This window comes from Arabidopsis lyrata, assembly GCF_000004255.2.
Source record: "Arabidopsis lyrata subsp. lyrata unplaced genomic scaffold ARALYscaffold_5, whole genome shotgun sequence".
NCBI lineage: Eukaryota > Viridiplantae > Streptophyta > Magnoliopsida > Brassicales > Brassicaceae > Arabidopsis > Arabidopsis lyrata.
Genome location: NW_003302551.1, coordinates 13,093,063 through 13,110,524, shown reverse-complemented (window position 1 = coordinate 13,110,524; position 17,462 = coordinate 13,093,063). Strand labels below are relative to the sequence as shown.

Genomic DNA, 17,462 nt, shown 5'->3' with positions numbered 1-17,462 from the left:
TGGGAGATGGGATATTAATGGTCAGAATATGACCAAGGAAATAGTGACATGTGGCCTAGCATTGTCGCCACATTTGTCAAAATTAGGGGTGGGCAAAATTTCCAAAACCAACACACCCAATAAGATCTGCTATGAAAAATAGGATACCTGAAGTTTTAGGAACTGGATCTACTTTCACAAATATATGTTTAACAAGACCACAAAATGAAGAAAGGGTAATTTACTAAAATCTCTATTCTGAACCAATTTCGATAAGTTACATTTTATTTTTTTGAAAACTGCAATATTCCCACATAAAATTATATGAAAGGAATCTTTAGAAAAATTCAATCAGTATTGTATGAAGAAGGTCCCCGAGGTGAAATATCAATATACATGAGTTTGTCCAAAAAAAGAAAAAAGGTCCCCGGGGTGAAATATCTTATTCAAAGTATTTGGGGATAAAAGACTTATTCAATGTGCAGAAAATGAAAACTCATTTACACATCACAATCGACTTTGTCCACGTCCATCCCAAACCTCGAGTTAAAGACCTAAGCCAGAAGAGAAAATTATTTCCCTAATGCATAAATGGGTAGCATAAAATCTACATGCTAATATCTTACTGCTTTCAAGCGATGTGAACTACCTTGACGCTGTTGACAATCTAAAAGCTAGACGAGGATTAATATTTGTATTGCGCATCAACCCTCAAGAAGTAAAGGCTATTGCGTAAACGGTTTGGTTTTGACCAGAAACTACAAGAAATAGACGCAGTCCTACGGCCAAAATCGTAGGAAATTGGCAGGAAATAGACGCAAAATGTACGTACTTTGAATTATTATTAGTTAAAACTTAAAAGAATAACTAATTAAACATAAAATTATATATACAACAATTGACTCGGTCGTCAGTTACTAAAATAACTTTGACACAATATTTCTCGTTAGTAAATATATACCATCATGGTTTGATGATGCATGCATTGCCCTTATTCACAAAAGAGAGATATCAGAAACAACGAGTCCACTTCATAGGAGAGCATGAGCAACTCGGAGTCTTATCCACCAGAGTTTCGACCTTTAATGAGCGAACCAACCGAACCAGAAACATCCATTGAACCGCGGCCGGGTTTAGACCGGAGCAAAGATATCGATATCCCGGTTATCGATATGGAGCATTTGGACATGGAGAAACTGAGAGAAGCATGCAAAGACTGGGGGATCTTCCATTTGGAGAATACTGGGATACCTTTAACGTTGATGTCACAGGTGAAAGAGATGACGGAGTCAGTGTTGAGTCTACCGTTTGAAGAGAAACGGACGTTGTTCGGCGTTAACTCTCCGTTATCGTATTACTGGGGAACACATACGGTGAGTCCATCGGGAAAAGCCGTAACGAGAGCACCACAAGAATCTAGTGGTCACTTGTTCGAAGGCATCAATATTCCTCTGGCTTCTCTCTCTCGTCTTCTGGCACTTTCTTGTTCTGATCCCAAGCTTGAGTCTTTCAGGTACGTACGACGACGTTTTACTAAATTCATTAGTCTTCATTGATGGTTTAAAGAATTTGGTCAAATCAAAATTCTTTTTTGCATAGATAATTTAAAATTTTATGAGAAAATTAGATTGAGTACCACATTTGGCCTAAAATTTAGGTCCAGTACTACTTTCGAAGCCTAGTTAGCATCCATACCACAATTGAGATGTTTAATGACCATTTTGTCCTTCCTTTCGTTTGCTCAAATTTTGGGGACAAAATTCATAAATTGAGGACACAAAAAGAAGTTTACATACAGTTGTCCCCGAAGTTTGAGTTTCTCCATAATTTCATCTTATTTGTGCATGTTTGCTGGTTTTTGTCCCTCAATTTTAATTCATTGTTCTTGGATTTTAGTATGTAAACTCTAATTGCGGTCTTTTCATTTTGTTTGATGTTTATATTTCGTTTGATTATTGTCCCCGTATAGGTTTTTTGTCCCCCATATACTTGTCCATAAATGTTATACTTTATCTGCCACATCAGCCGAGGGCAAAACTGTCTTTTTCATACCACAATACCACATGAATGTGGTACAAGTGCTAAACCATTCTCAATTGTGGTAGAGATGCTAAGAAATTTGAAAAATGTGGTACATTTGGCAAAAATCCCAAATTTTATAGCTTTAAGTTAATTTACTCTGTTCATTTCTCCGATTAAAGATGGCCAATTATTTTAACAAAATACGCAGTAACTCTGAATGATAACACCAAGGTGAAGTCACGAGTTTTTTACGTAATAATCTAGGAAAATGAAAAAAAATGTGACATAAAACGACAAAATCATGAGACGATGAAACTTAATTTAATGCCGAAACTCGAAAGCACATACCACGAGTTTACAAATACGTTTCATAAAATTACAGTAATGAGTAAAATTTTGGATATCATTTCGTCGTTTACTAATTAATTTTGTCATTACTTTTTTTTTGTCTCGTAGTCAACATTATTAACTATCATTGTGTGATGCGTTACGCAGAGTGGTGATGGAGGAATATGGAAAGCATGTAACTAGGATTATTGTGACCCTATTTGAAGCTATAACAAAAACTTTGTCCCTCGAATTATCCGGTGACCAGAAAATGAGCTACTTATCGGAGTCAACAGGTGTGATACGTGTTCAACGGTATCCTCAGTGCACTGAATCCCCCGGACTCGAGGCTCATACGGATAGTTCGGTGATATCGATCATAAACCAAGACGACGTTGGTGGGCTAGAGTTCATGAAAGATGGGGAATGGTTCAATGTCAAACCTCTTGCCAATTCTTTTGTCATCGGTCTTGGGGATATGATGCAGGTAATTAATTACTTAATTAACTAACGTTCCGTGCAAGTTAAAATAGATTCCAAATGCAATAAATCAAGAAAAAATCATTTGATACAGGTGATAAGTGATGAGGAATACAAGAGTGTGTTGCATAAAGTGGGAAAGAGGATGAAGAAGAAGGAGAGATACTCGATAGTTTACTTTGTGTTCCCGGAGAAAGATTGTATGTTTAACTCTACTCGCTATAAGCCATTCAAATTCTCGGAGTTTGAAGCTCAAGTTAAGCTTGATGTTGAGACCCATGGTAGCAAAATCGGCCTTTCTAGGTTCCTAAGCAACCCCTAGTCTTGAATTCTCTTATTTCCTCCAAATATATATGTTAACAATTCGCTTTTCTTTGTATCCTATAAAATATTCACATTTCCTTGGCAAAACTATGTATTTGCAAGGTTTTTTATGGTTAAACTTTTATTTGCAAGTTCAATGATAAATGCAAAGAAACCTTAGTGCCTGAAAGAAAGATGAAAATAAGCTTTAACTTTATTCTTCGATCCTCCAAGAATAAACTTAATAGTATACACTTTTTCCTCTAATAATCTTGTTCAATACCACCAAACTGTATTGTTTTAATTTTTATAAATAATATATATAGTACACGGGATTTAGTACATAAAAACAAAGTTTAATGTGATTGTCTATTAGGCTGGTTATACACAAGTGTTTCTTTATATATAGAGGAATATGTCACGCAATACTCAGAAATGCTCTTTTGGTAGAGGCAGTAGATTGTCGTCCAAGATATGACTTTTCTTTCTTGCAGACCCAAAGTTAAGGGAAAATGCAGACCTGATTGGTAATTTAAAAACTTATGCATTATTTTGCTTATAACAGCGAAAAAGGATACCCTAGCTAACTTCCCCATGTTTCTTTTGTATTACTTTGTACGGAAGCTGTCCACAATATTCATTTCTTGTTGCTTAAGTAACCTCTTTGACATGAAAGCCCATTCTCATATAAAATTCCGGAGCACGGCTTCCTAACCACAACACAACCAGCTTCTTCTTCTCTAATGGATAATCAAGGAGAAGAGCCTAAGCAGCCTCCAAACAAACTTCCCGATCTAACCCTCTTCGAGCAAGCAAATTCTGAAGTTGCTCTTGCTGCCTCCCAAGCTAATTCCCAATTTGCCCCTTCTAATCATGACTCGGCCTCTTCAAGGCTTTCAATGATAGAAAGTGATGAAGAATCTGAAGATGAAGATGAAGAAGAAGAAAGCAATGAGAACTACTACGAGTATTTCGATAGCAATGGATTTGGAGAAGATGAAGACGAAATCAATGAGTTTCTTGAAGATCAAGAAAGCAACTCCAACATTGAGGATGATTTCTTGGAGGAAGAAGATGAGGTTGACCCCGACCAGTTGTCTTACGAGGAGCTGATTGCACTTGGAGATTTCATCGGAGTCGAAAAACGTGGCATGAATCCAAGCGAAATCTCCACGTGTTTGAACGCATCTACCTACATATTTTCTCATAACAAAAACGAGATTGATCGTTGTGTGGTTTGCCAAATGGAGTTTGAAGAAAGAGAATCTTTGGTCGTTCTCCGACCTTGTGACCATCCATACCACTCTGAATGTATAACCAAATGGCTTGAGACGAAGAAGATTTGTCCCATTTGTTGTTCTGACCCATCTGTGAGCTGAAATCTCAAAAATATTAATTTAATTATCAATTTTATTTTTAAATGAAAATTGAAACCCACGTCGCGCGCCACAGATTAAATGGTAAAAAGCAAGTGCCTAATTCAGGTTGTAAATGGGCACCAAATTCTATTTTTAAGGGAAAATTACAAAAATAAAACCCTAATTATATCACCTTTGTATCTTTAAAAACTAAAAATTGTAGTTTCCCATTTTATTAATCAATGAAAGCCAAAGCCCTTTAACAAAAAAGAAAGAAAGAAAAGAGAATGTATATCAAAAGGTGCAAAACTAGAAACTAACGTTGTTAAGCAAAACGCACCAATTAACGTATCCCCCTAAAATCAGTGTTTTTTCATGGACTAGCTCAAAAATATAAGCGAACACAACATCGCCCGATATATCTTCTTCACATCACAAAAATTCGTGATCGTCACTCAAAAAACCTGGAGTAGCCCATATATACATTATTCTATTGTGTACACGTCTAACGATCAAACAAAATCTGTTACTTTAGAAAATATTTAATAATTTATATTATAAACTTTATGAATGCACTATTCTTATATAGACGTGTACCTATTCTATTTTATTTATTTGATCACGATATTCTATTGGTTTAACTAGGTATGATCCAAAAATTTTAAAACCTAACTTAAAATTTAAGAAGAAAAAAAACTTATCTAAATTTTATTTGGTGCAAATTAAATTCTTAGCTCAATTAAATGGACCCAATTTTTTAATTGACCAAGCTATGTTATTCCATTTGTTTATAAATAATGCATATACATACGGCTTTCTATTCATTTTATACAATAAGTCACATGATTTCATTTGTAGTTTTTATCTCCCTTCAAAGTGGGATGGGATCTTTACGACTAAGACACATGTGTATATTACTTTTTTTTTTTTTTTTTTTTGTCATCCGGGTAAATATATTGATTGTTGAAAGATTACAGAGCAGACCAATTTCACAATTGAAAAGAGACCATAACCAACCAAACTATTACTCTAAGCCATTTATAGGAACATGGCGTATACAAAAAGAATACGGCGGAACAAGAACCAGCCAATTCGAGAATCATCACAAAAAGTTTAGACAGAGGAAGCTAATCTCTCATGTTCAAACAAGCCATATAACCAAGAAGGATAACTTGAAGCAACATAAGAATTGAGTCTACACTCTGCAGTAACACTTTGAGCCAAGAGATAAGCTCCTCTGTTAGCTAGTGGAAGCTCATGGACAACACTCCACTCCAAAAAGAGTCCCAAACAACGCATTAACTCTGTAGACTCATACTTGAAAGAGGGCCAAGCTATCGGTCTCAAGATGAGACCAATCAGAGAAACATCATGAAGAGCAAAGAGAACTTTGGTGCACCTGTGACTAATCAAACTTTCCATAGCCCAAAGAACACTTAAAAAAACCGCCTGCTCTTTGTTGGTAACATTGGTAAAAGATCTGCGGCTATGTAACAAGACTCTCCCCCATTCATCCCGAAGAACCCAAGCACTACATGCCAAGTTATTCCTTGTAGACCAGGACATCCCCACATTACATTTCAACCGACCACTAAGTGGCGGTTTCCAGATTGGTAACGGATCGGGCAAATAGTGAACCTGAGCTGCAGATGCAATAAGACCACCCAAAGAGGAATTCAAAGTGTCCACATTCAGATCCACCATTCTGTCCTTCCTCTGGGCCAAAAACCACTCATCAACATCTTCTTGAATCTTCATCACTGATTGTCTAGCATCAAAAGATTTGCCTTCAAAGAACAAGAGATTCTTATTTTTCCAAATTCTCCATAAAATCCAGGGAAAGCTCTTCCTAATGTTGATTGGCCAAGACTTGTTGTCCCTGTTAACAAGAAGATGATGAAAGTTTGAAAAAACAGCCCCCTTATCAAACCCATTCTCAGGCGAAGGATAGTGAGACATAGCCCAGATTTTTCTCGCAACAGAACATTCAAACAAGACATGGTTAATACTTTCTCCATCTTTTCCACAGACTTGACAACGACCATCCAATTTCATTCCTCTATGTCGAAGCTGGTCAGTAACCCCAAGAGCACCGCTGAGAGCTTTCTATAGAAAGACTTTTATCTTAGGATCAATGATAAGCTTCCAAACCTGAGCCTTTAAGATGTTGATAGAAGGCTGCACCTCTGCAAGTGAATTAATCTCAACCCTATTAATCTCACAAGCTAACCAATAGGCCGATTTAACAGAAAAATCACCATTCTTGTTATGCTTCCAGATATAAAAATCGTCAAGATCCACCACATGCTTTCTTTTCTTTATCTTGACAATATCATCCGGGAAGAAATGCTCTTCAAGCTTCAAGTGATCCCAATCACGTCTAGCAAAATCAATTAGGTCCCTGACAAAAAGTTCAAGATCAATAATGGGGTTTTTAATCCAGGGGATCCTCATAATACCATCCTCTAACCAAGGTTCCATCCAAACCTTAATAGAATTACCATTACCAACTCTTTTTTGAAGCCCCTTGATAAGAAGGTCTCTACCAAAGAGAATACTCCTCCAAGAAAAAGAGGGACGAGTTCCCAAAATCGCATCAAGAAAGCCTACCAATGGAAAATACCTATGCTTAAGGAATGTAGCAAATAGGCTGTCAGGGTGCTGAATCAACCTCCAAGCTTGCTTGGCAAGAAGAGCCTGGTTGAATAGAGCAATATCCTTAAATCCGAGGCCACCAAGGTCCTTTGATAGACAAATTTTATCCTAACTCAACCAATGAATCTTCTTCTCATGTTCATGTGAGTTCCACCAAAAAGCAGCCATAGCACTAGAAAGATTTTCACATGTGGTCTTGGGTAATCTGAAACAAGACATAGCAAAGACCGGCATCGCCATTTCCACTGACTTAAGTAACACTTCCTTACCCCCAAGAGAGAGAGTTCTAGAAAACCAACCAGACAGTTTTGACTAGAGCCTTTCTTTGATGTAACTCAAGAGCTCAACTTTAGATCCACTAAAACACTTGGGAAGGCCCAGGTAAGTTCCAGCGCCACCCTCATTGTAAATGCCTAAACCTGCCTTGATTAGATCCATGTTCCCCTGCGGAACCTTAACACCAAAGGTAATAGAAGATTTGGAAAGGTTCAATTCCTGTCCAGTTGCTTTGCCATAGCAAGTAAGAATCCTCAGAAGCTCCAAAGCTTGATCCTGGTCAGCCTTGCACATAAAGAGGCTATCATCAGCGAATAGTAAGTGATGAATTGCAGGCCCATTTTCATGGAATTGAAAACCAGTGATTTTTCCTTCAAAGTTAGCTCTATTCAGCAGATGCGTCAAACCTTCAGTACAAAGAACAAAAAGAAAGGGAGAGAGAGGATCTCCTTGTCTCAATCCTCTTTGAGGCTTGATCATACCATGGGGAACATCATTTATAAGCACAGAATAAGTTACTGAGGAAACACACTTCATCACCCAATTAACCCACTTCACATGAAAACCCAAAGCAAGCAAAAGAGACCTTAGATAGCTCCATTCTACTCTATCAAAGGCCTTAGACATGTCAGTCTTGACAGTCATAAACTCTGCTGCAAACACTGGTTTGGATTTCAAACTGTGAACAATCTCATGAGCTACAACAATGTTATCAGAAATTAATCTGTCAGAAACAAAAGCAGTCTGAGAATCAGAGACCAAAACCGGGAGAAGGGGCTTGAGGCGCTTGACCAGGATCTTAGATATGACTTTGTAAAGAACTGAACAAAGACTGATAGGCCTCAAATTCTTCATTTCTGTGGGATAAGGAACTTTAGGAATAAGGCATAGGTGAGTGTAGTTCCACTCTTCAGGGAACTCACCATTGAGAAAGAAAAGCTGAACCTCCTTCACAACCTGGTCACCAACAATATTCCAATAATGTTGGAAAAATAAAGCAGACATTCCATCAGGTCCCGGTGCACTAGAAGGTTTGATAGAAAACATTGCGTCTTTCACCTCATCCTTAGAAACAGAGCGAATGAGTCTATCATTCATTACAGAAGATACCTTTGTAGGGAAGTCAAAAAACCATTGAATGAAACTAGCCGGATTGACTGACGTGAAGAGAGAATTGAAATAAGCTGCTGCTACCTCACCTTTAGCACCCTCAGAATTTTGCTCATTCCCATTCACATCAAGGAGTAAATCAATCCGCTTCTTGGCTCTACTATTCTTAACAGAAGCATGGAAGAACCCGGTATTTCTATCTCCTGAATGCATCCATTTATCCTTGCTTTTTTGTCTCCAATAGTCTTCCTCTTCATTGTAAGCTAGTGCCAAATCCCTTTTAAGATTATAGACTAGGAGAAATCTAGGAAAGAGAGAAGACTGTTCCACTTCTAAAGCGTTCTCCAACTGATTGATCTTGTCTTTAGAATTCAGAGTATTAGTCTTCTTCCAAGAGCTTAATGCTTTCCTGCAAGACCTTAATCTCTGAGCCACATCACCTGTCCTGAAGGTATCAGTAGAATTCCAAGCATTAAAAATGGTCTCTTCCACATCTGGTTTGAATAAAAGTCTTTTATCAAATCTGAACTACCCTCTGTAGAGATCCTGAGAAGCAGTGAGCTTTATCAAAACCGGCCTATGATCTGATCCTCTAAGATCCAAAAAAGACTGATTAGATACTGGGAAAAGAGCAAACCATTCTTTATTTCCAAAAGATCGATCCAATCTACTTTGGATCCAAAGATCATAACGTCTACCCGCCCACGTGAAGCTATTTCCATGACTGGGAAGTTCAACCATATTACAAGCAAGCAACATATCTGAGAAGGGTTTAAAGAGATAGTCACTTCTTCTAGGGCCACCAATCTTTTCTCCATTGTGCAAAATATCGTTGAAGTCTCCAACAATACACCAAGGGTCTCTTCTTCCAACCCCAATTCTACTCATCCTTTCCCAATTGATAAGTCTCTTCTTGAAAATATATAGGATCACCATATATACAAGACACAAAACAAGAAACGGCACCAAACTGAACATGAAAATCCATCAGATTCTTATCTACAAACTTCAGATCCACAGTAACCCCAGCCTTAATAAATAAAGCCAACCCGCCACTTCTTCCATCTGGTTACACCGTAAAAACTCTATCATAACCAAGAGTCTCTTGCAAATCAACTAGAACATCACGACCATGTATTGTCTCCATCAAGAACAACATCTCAGGGAAAAGTGTTTTACGCAATCCCTTAAGACGGTGAATTGTCAGGTCTTGAGACCGTCCCAAGCCCTGGCAATTCCAGCTCACGATGCTCATTAAACATTGGGCGATCCCTCTATTGGGATCACCTCTTTTTGTTTGGGTTTGGAGAGTTTGAAGGGCAAGACAACTCTTCCACTGCCTTTCTTTTGATTTGCTGACCTATCTCAGTTCCCAACTTCAAGATAGGTCTCTCTGAAGCTGCAGCAACTGACTTTGTCCTCTTTTGAACCAAAAACCCCAAACTAAGACCTTCCTCGATGTTCACTGCTTCCATAGGAACGAGAGATGCCGCCTGCTTTAGCTTCCTAGTGAACTTGCTAGGTATTTTTCTTTGCTTAGACTTCTTTTGAATATTCCCGGAAGAACTAGTTGCAAAGTAACCTGTTCTATACACCGTAGAAATATCTTGAGAAGGTTGAGCCAAACAAAGGAAATCTTTAGGATCAAACAAAGATTGAGACCGAGACTGATCCACTAAATTAAGTTCCCCAACAGCATTGATGAAAGAGCTAGGTACCGGAGGAGCACTGCTGGAAGGAGCTAGCTGAGAGGACTGAGCACCAGCTTGGTTTTCATAACTGAAAACGATTCCTTTTGACTTGGTAGAGACCGCTGCGACCACCAGAGGAGGTTCCAATTTTAGATAAGACTTAGCCATGATGGGATCACTCTCCACTTCCTTGACTGATTTCTTGATTCTTTCTATTCTGATTAGCTTCTCGTCAGCATTAGAAACATTCACATACTGTCACATCCCTTCTAATACCTCCGGAGCAATTCTCTGATGACCGGTGAGAGGATTAATCCCGACTTGATGTTCTTCAAGAATCCCGAAAAGCAAGTCAGATTGTTTGAGGAAAGGAATCTTAACCACTGGAACCCGAGAGGTACCTTTACCCTTCACTTCTGCTTGGGCTTCTTTTTTCCTCAGGAACAGAGGACAAGAATCTCTCTCATGAGTCAAACATTGACATTCATAGCATCTCTTCTGTATCCTTTCATATTCAAAATTAACAGAAGTGGTACCACCATGTGGTAAATTGACGACCTTAGCACGACGAAGAGGCCTGGAGACATCAAAGAGTACCTGGACACGAACGAAAGGAAGAATCTGGGGCTTGCCAGGCTCAAATTCCACAACTTTAACTTGGCCAATAAGATCCGCTAGAGAGGAGATGGCTTTAGTGGTGTAAAAGTTTATCGGAAGCTTCCAGATCTGAATCCAAATATGAATGAACTGAAGAAAGCTGTCAGGAGGATGCTCAACCAATCTTTCCACTGCTAGAGCCCATTCATTGTAGGTGTGAACTCCCTTTTCTAAAACTTCATCTAAATCGTGTTTTGAGTTGAAGATGAATTGGAATTTCTCGGGAGATAGTGCTATACCACGGACACGACCTATCTTTTGCCACTTTCTGGGCATGTCGCGGATGAGGTGCTTCATAGTCTGGCAATCTGGATTCAAAGTTCTACCTACCAAGCTTAAAACATTTCTTTCACAAGATGAGAACTCTGGCAGATCTGGCATATCGAAGGGGATATCTTCTTCCTCTAGAGACATAGCCATCATGGCTTTGTCCATAGCCGAAGACATGATCGAGAATTGAATAGATGAAGAACACTGATGAACAAACAGAAAAGCTTCGAAATCGGAAGAAAGAGAAAGCAAAAAGGCTGCATGAAAAGAGAAACAGGGTCTTTAGGTCAAAGGGAAAGTGTTTATTTCCGGTCTAAGGTCTCTAACCGAACAAAGCAAATACACTTGTTTGAAGAGAGGTTTCTAAGCCCAAATAAGGGACGCTCGATGTTTTTTAGAAAGTGTGGCTGTATATTAATGACATGTGTATATTACTTAAAAACATTTTTTTTTTTTGGGTCAAACCCCCTATATATTAAAGATGATTTTTGATGCTAATGTGGAAAACCCATTATTTAAAATATTATATTTATACTAAATTTTTTTAGGGCTTAGCTGGTTTAAACGTAATGGGTGCAATTGCGACTGCATGAATTTGCGAAAACGGATTGTTGCGGTTTCAAAAGTTATGAAACATTTTGAACTGTATTAAAACCGGTTCAGTCATTTTACAGCCACCATGGAAAACTTAAAAAGAACCACCCTGAATCGAGAAAACGGAAAAATTGAAATCCAGCAAATACTGATTAGGACGTACTGTTGTAGAGAAAGGGATTAGTGGTAGAGCATTAAGCATCAAGTGGCTTATATATATATATATCTTGGCACTACAAGAAATATGCACATTGTTAGCGCGGAAAATATGCTATCATACATATAAGATAGCGAATTCACTAATGCTATGACATCGGCAGCTATAATAGGTTTTTGACATACGATAGCATTTTTTTTAATGCTATGATATATACAGATACTATAGCAAAATTACAACGCTGTAATTAAATCTTATATAGCACCTGCATTTTGTTATCATAGGGCATTCTACAATAGCAAGTCTATACTGCGATTATTTTAAGCTATTTGCATATATAATTATTATATATGAATCCTATTTTGGAAAATAAATTTAATTGGATTTATAATATAATTTTTATATTTCATAAATCATCAACATACATAACAATATTATTACATTATCCATTTTAACATAACATCATACCAAGTTTTAAACAAAATAAAGCTAACATTCTAAAGACAACTTCAATCTCATCCCCTCTATGTGCGTTGCCTTCCCATTAGCTTGCTCTTTCTCTCCTTCAAAGAACTTAGGTTGTCTCATTCCAAGCAATTCTCACTTCACTGCCTTCTCCAAAGCAACAATAGTCCTAAAAATGCAGTACAATAGACAAGCTTATTAGCTTCAAATTTCCTTAAAATGCAGGGTATATCTACTAAATAATTTGAACTGATCAGCTGCTAACCTTATGAAAACACGAGAAATCAAAGGGTATTAGTTTACCTTGAAGTCTTGATGCCGAAAGGAAAGCTTGTGGATAGCCTGAATTAGTTTGGAACTGAAATTGCCAAAACCAAAACCATCAAGAGTAACAAAGACGAAGTAAAGTAAATAACCTTCTAATTTTTATGAAGAAGGTTGGATCTCATTCTGTTTTGCTTGATCAAGCTTTGCGATAGCCGAATATGATAGTTCCATCATGTTATCATTGTCTCTATTTTCTTGAAGTATCAAGGGATAAGAATTCCAATCTCATTTACTAGGCAAATATTTAATAAAATAAGCATTAAGATTCATAAAGAAAACGAACCTGTCCTTATTGACCAGTTTCATTGCTCACATGGGAATTAAACTAGCCTTGACCAAAAGAATTTGTAATCCATACTTCTTCATCCTCCTCAAGAACAAGAGATGAAAACTTTCAACAATGTTGAGTATCCATCTGTGATACAAAATTGCTGCAAGAAACATAGTTTTGATATCCAAAATCAAATAAGAATTAACGATTACTCAAAAGATGAGCAAAATAAGAGAAACAGAGAGATCAAACAAATCACTAACCATTTAAAATCTGCAAACACATAGATGAATAAAGCATGTATCCTCCACTTAGACTAGCCCATTCACCTTCTCATTTACAAGCAAACACTCTTACTAACCAATTTCATTTTAACTTCTCAATTCCAGACCTAGAAACTAAACCAACCATCATCATTACTCATGTTCTGTCTCGAAGCAAAGGACATATACATTACCGTTTATATTTCCGATGTAGCAGAGACAACATTCAAGTATGGAATATCGTCGAACACTTGGCGTGCTAGACATGGCAGATTCGAATCCACGAATACAACCATCTTGGGAACATAATCATACTCGAGCAAGGATAACTCTGATTTCTTTGTTTTACTACACTCAAATCGTCAACTAATTCTGCTTGTTCTTCCTCTCAACCCTTCTTCATCTTTTCTTCTCCAAACTCTCACGTCCTTGCTTTAGCCCTTGTTGCTTCTCCTGTTCTCCATCATCAGATTCGTCATGCTTTTCTGATTCTTTATCAGTAAACTCTGTTGCTGACGAGACCTATGAGAGTAAGATTTCATCCGCAGAGTTTTACCGAAAGTAAGAGAAACTAAAGACCAACCTTGCTTTTAGATCTGTGTGGGAAATAGGAGATGTTTACCCCAGAACTCCATTGTCGTAAGAGGTTATGACCTGAAGGGGACGATGCGTCGAAGAATATGGTTTTAGAAGAAGATTAGGCTTCTTATAACCACAAAGATTTTTGGGAGGAGAGACGACGGCGTAAAGGCCATTGTTACTTAGAGCGGTGATGAAGTCGTGTTCCCAAGAAGAAGAAGAAGAAGAAGAAGAAGAAGAAGAAGAAGAAAATTGGATTTGGACCTTGGATGATTGGTATGGAGCAGATCTTGATTTCTGATTAGGGTTGTTGCAAATGTTGATTTGGGTTTTATGTTTTTTTTTATGTTTTTTTTCTTTGTAGTAATATTTGAAAAAATGGTGGCGGTCACATGCGAAATTTTAAGTTTTCGTTCTAATTTCGCTAAGTGTTGGTGGTCAAAGTGATTTTAGTTTTGATCTGAATTTTAATTTTTTATTTTGCTATTACAAGGCTTAGCATTGTTGAAATGCTATGATATTGTTATCAAATCCCGAACACATCTTTAATAGCAAATACGAAAACCGTGCTATCCTAATATGCTATCAATGCTCATATTTCTTGTAGTGTGGCTTTGTTTTTTTATTTTTTTTAAGAAAATATGTATTGGCTTCATACTTAATTAGCAATATTGATATTAAATGTACTACTTTCGTTAAATAAAACCAGCAAATACTTATTAGGTCGTGCTCGGGTAGAGAAAGGGATTAGTGCATGGTAGAGCATTAATCATCAAGTGGCTTACTAATATTAGTATGACTTAGTAATATTGATATTAAATGTTAACTACTTTCGTTAAATAAACCCACTCGGAAAATGGGAGAATTTTCGAAATGGTTTTAAATTCACAAAACAATGCTTATATAAGAATTAGCTATAATAAGAGCACTACTCATTTACACACACACAAACATGCCAACCAGAGACAATTCATGTCCCTTTGTCGTTGAGAAATCAGAAGTGGTTCTTGTGAAACCCTCAAAGCCAACACCTGATGTCACTTTGTCTCTCTCTACCATTGACAACGATCCTAACAACGAAGTCATCCTGGACATCCTATGCGTCTTCGCCCCAAACCCCTACGTTCAAGATCACGCCGACTACCACCCGGCTTCTTTTATTCAACTCGCCCTCTCTAATGCCCTTGTCTATTATTACCCTCTCGCCGGAAAACTTCACCGGCTGACGAGCGACCAGACACTCCAATTAGATTGTACGGAAGGCGATGGAGTCCCCCTTATAAAGGCAACGGCCTCGTGCTCTCTCTCTTCTCTCAATTACTTGGAGAGTGGTGATCACTTGGACGCAACCTACCAACTTGTTCCTTCACACGACACATTGAAAGGTTGTAATCTTGGGTACAGGCCTCTGGCTCTACAGGTCACTAAGTTCACTTGTGGAGGAATGACTATTGGCTTGGTTCATTCTCACACCGTTTGTGATGGTATTGGACTGGCTCAGTTTTCTCAAGCCATACTTGAGCTTGCCGCCGGGAAAGCCCAACCCACGGTCATCCCCGTGTGGGACAGAGACAGGCTCACTTCTAACCAAATTAGTTCTCCATGTAAGAAATTAACACAACCATCTCACTTAATGCTTTTAGACGTTAGAGTTCATATGTACATACAAGTTCCATTTGGTTACAAATATTAAGAGGGCGAAATTATATTATTATATTTAATTATAGCGTTTCTAGATATTTTTATAATTCTCGCACCAAAAAAAAAAAAAAAAAGATATATTTATAATTCTATCACATATGACGTACATATATATATTTTTAATTTTTCTATAAAATCTATTACAACATACCAAAAATTATAATTATTTGCGAGATATTTTTTCGTTCTATGTTTCGGATTGTTTTCTTAATTGATTTTAGTTTGGTCTAATTTTTGATTAATAATATTATGAAATTGGATACTTTTACGTTTATCCATGAGAAACTTTTAACACGTCGTGATTTTAGGTAAGCTCGGTAACGACAAAAAAGATCCAAAACTCGTTGATTTGGAGAAAGCTTGCTCTTCGCCCGATACACCAACCGAAGACATGGTCCGTGAAATCCTGAACATTACATCCGAAGATATCACTAAACTCAAGAACATAAGTATCGAAGATGAGAACCTTGCCAATGAGAACGAGAAGAACATGGAGATCACGACCGTGGAGGCTCTTGCGGCCTACGTTTGGAGAGCAAGATGTCGAGCCATGAAGCTAGATCCCGACACGATTACAGATTTGGTGATATCAGTCGGTATCCGCAGCTCTATGGAGCCTCCATTACCTGAAGGCTACTATGGAAATGCCTTCACCTATGCATCCGTGGCATTGACAGCGGAAGAGCTAAGCAAAACGCCGATGTCTCGCCTTGTGAGGCTCATAAAAGACGCGAAGAGAGAGGCGCTCGATAATGGTTACGTGTGGGAGAAACTTAGAGAGATGGAGAATACAATGAAGCTGAAGTTAGCTTCCGAGGAGATCCACGGAGGAGTTTTCATGATGCTGACTGATTGGCGTCATCTTGGGTTGGATCAAGAAGTTTGGGGAGGTTTAATGAACATTATACCTTTGGTTCCTCTGACACTGCCTTTTATGTGTGTTTTGTTGCCGGCGTCAAAAGCGGTTCCAGGGAAGAGTGGTGGTGTTCGGGTGCTGACAACACTTCCTAGGTACGCAATGGCCAAGTTCAAGGAAGAGATGGATGCACTCCATCGGTGAAACGATGTTAGTTCATGATTTAAAGCTCATAAGAATATGATTCTAGCTCGCAATTATCATCGATCATTGGTTCCATGATATGCTTGGTTTATTTGGATTTTAAAAAAAAAAAAACAATTTGGGTTTTTGCATTTGTTTTGTAATAATTGACTCTTTTGTGTTAAAAGAGATTTAACAATTTCATTTGTTTCATTTTCTTTTTTGTTTTGTTTGTCTTTTTTTTTTTTAATCCAAATTTTTGTTTTGTTTGTCAACCATTTGTTTCTTTTTCTTTGGGTACACTTCTGATTTTCACGTGAATTTTTTTTTTTTTGGTTACCTAAGAAATTTTGGTCTTAAGATCTATATATATTTCTTTTGAACCAAAAAAAAAAAACGAACAAAAAGATCTATGCTTCTCGGACTTGAGACCCCCATAGTAAACCACTTAAATAGCTGCCGTAACTTTTTCTCAATGGTACATATTTTAGTTATTTTTCAAATAATTAATTGTGTGATTACGAATCTTATGTGTATATATAAATTTGTATAATTTAAATTGTTTGGGTAGTATCCGAAAATCTGCAAATTGAGCAACCACTTTGTCATTGAACGAGTTTAGAACTCCAAAAAATAGATATTGTTAGTTAGTTTAGTTCATTGCGTACATCGATTTCACATGAATTAAATAGATTGACCACAACACTCTTGTTCACTAGACTTAACAATAAGCGTTCTAAACATTGCAGGTTTTGAGGGGTCGGTTACTTTGGTATACCAAAATCCGCAAATCGTTAAATAAAACATAATGGAGCAAAAAAAAATAATGTCAATTATTTCTCTGTCTTCTCATTTTTCACTTGTTCTCATAAGTTTTCCTTAATGTGCTTGCATAGAAAATAACATTTTTTATCCAAAAAAAAAAAAGAAAAAAAAGA

At 37.4% G+C, this 17,462-nt stretch overlaps 4 protein-coding genes across 10 annotated transcripts; 3 read left to right on the top strand and 1 right to left on the bottom strand.

Annotated features, from left to right (window-relative positions):
- The first annotated feature begins 957 nt into the window (after positions 1 to 957).
- On the top strand, positions 958 to 3,269 carry LOC9313620 (gibberellin 2-beta-dioxygenase 7). Its single transcript, XM_002877506.2, has 3 exons — positions 958 to 1,492; positions 2,497 to 2,815; positions 2,903 to 3,269. Exons 1-3 carry the CDS (start codon positions 1,023 to 1,025, stop codon positions 3,128 to 3,130), a joined length of 1,017 nt encoding a protein of 338 aa, XP_002877552.1. The 5' UTR covers positions 958 to 1,022; the 3' UTR covers positions 3,131 to 3,269.
- Positions 3,270 to 3,391: 122 nt separating this feature from the next.
- LOC9311898 (E3 ubiquitin ligase BIG BROTHER-related) lies at positions 3,392 to 4,661 on the top strand. Its single transcript, XM_002877505.2, has one exon. The coding sequence runs from the start codon at positions 3,855 to 3,857 to the stop codon at positions 4,488 to 4,490; it is 636 nt and encodes a 211-aa protein (XP_002877551.1). The 5' UTR covers positions 3,392 to 3,854; the 3' UTR covers positions 4,491 to 4,661.
- A 7,760-nt stretch (positions 4,662 to 12,421) lies between these two features.
- Positions 12,422 to 13,806, bottom strand: LOC110228096. 7 transcript variants are annotated; one of them, XM_021024247.1, is made up of 5 exons: positions 13,789 to 13,806; positions 13,400 to 13,711; positions 12,985 to 13,102; positions 12,648 to 12,702; positions 12,422 to 12,513 (listed from the first exon to the last, which is right to left on the bottom strand). In XM_021024247.1, exons 2-5 carry the CDS (start codon positions 13,470 to 13,472, stop codon positions 12,454 to 12,456), a joined length of 306 nt encoding a protein of 101 aa, XP_020879906.1. In that variant the 5' UTR covers positions 13,473 to 13,711; positions 13,789 to 13,806; the 3' UTR covers positions 12,422 to 12,453. The 7 variants fall into 7 exon arrangements, 3 of the variants coding, with proteins under 3 accessions (XP_020879906.1, XP_020879905.1, XP_020879907.1); XR_002331708.1 differs by having other exon boundaries at positions 12,648 to 12,865; positions 12,955 to 13,102; positions 13,400 to 13,801; XR_002331709.1 differs by having other exon boundaries at positions 12,648 to 12,858; positions 12,955 to 13,102; positions 13,400 to 13,801.
- An 847-nt stretch (positions 13,807 to 14,653) lies between these two features.
- LOC9313618 (spermidine sinapoyl-CoA acyltransferase) lies at positions 14,654 to 16,640 on the top strand. Its single transcript, XM_002877504.2, has 2 exons — positions 14,654 to 15,388; positions 15,794 to 16,640. The coding sequence occupies exons 1-2, from the start codon at positions 14,737 to 14,739 to the stop codon at positions 16,543 to 16,545; spliced, it is 1,404 nt and encodes a 467-aa protein (XP_002877550.1). The 5' UTR covers positions 14,654 to 14,736; the 3' UTR covers positions 16,546 to 16,640.
- The last annotated feature ends 822 nt before the right edge of the window (positions 16,641 to 17,462 follow it).

Coding starts and splice junctions, on each gene's coding strand:
- LOC9311898 (XM_002877505.2), top strand. CDS start 3,855: ATGGATAATCAAGGAGAAGAGCCTAAGCAGCCTCCAAACAAACTTCCC.
- LOC9313620 (XM_002877506.2), top strand. CDS start 1,023: ATGAGCAACTCGGAGTCTTATCCACCAGAGTTTCGACCTTTAATGAGC. Junction 1,493..2,496: donor CCCAAGCTTGAGTCTTTCAG/GTACGTACGACG, acceptor TGCGTTACGCAG/AGTGGTGATGGAGGAATATG. Junction 2,816..2,902: donor GTCTTGGGGATATGATGCAG/GTAATTAATTAC, acceptor CATTTGATACAG/GTGATAAGTGATGAGGAATA.
- LOC9313618 (XM_002877504.2), top strand. CDS start 14,737: ATGCCAACCAGAGACAATTCATGTCCCTTTGTCGTTGAGAAATCAGAA. Junction 15,389..15,793: donor TAACCAAATTAGTTCTCCAT/GTAAGAAATTAA, acceptor TCGTGATTTTAG/GTAAGCTCGGTAACGACAAA.
- LOC110228096 (XM_021024247.1), bottom strand. CDS start 13,472: ATGTCTAGCACGCCAAGTGTTCGACGATATTCCATACTTGAATGTTGT. Junction 13,103..13,399: donor CTACATCGGAAATATAAACG/GTAATGTATATG, acceptor TGTTTCTTGCAG/CAATTTTGTATCACAGATGG. Junction 12,514..12,647: donor TTCGGCATCAAGACTTCAAG/GTAAACTAATAC, acceptor CTGCATTTTTAG/GACTATTGTTGCTTTGGAGA.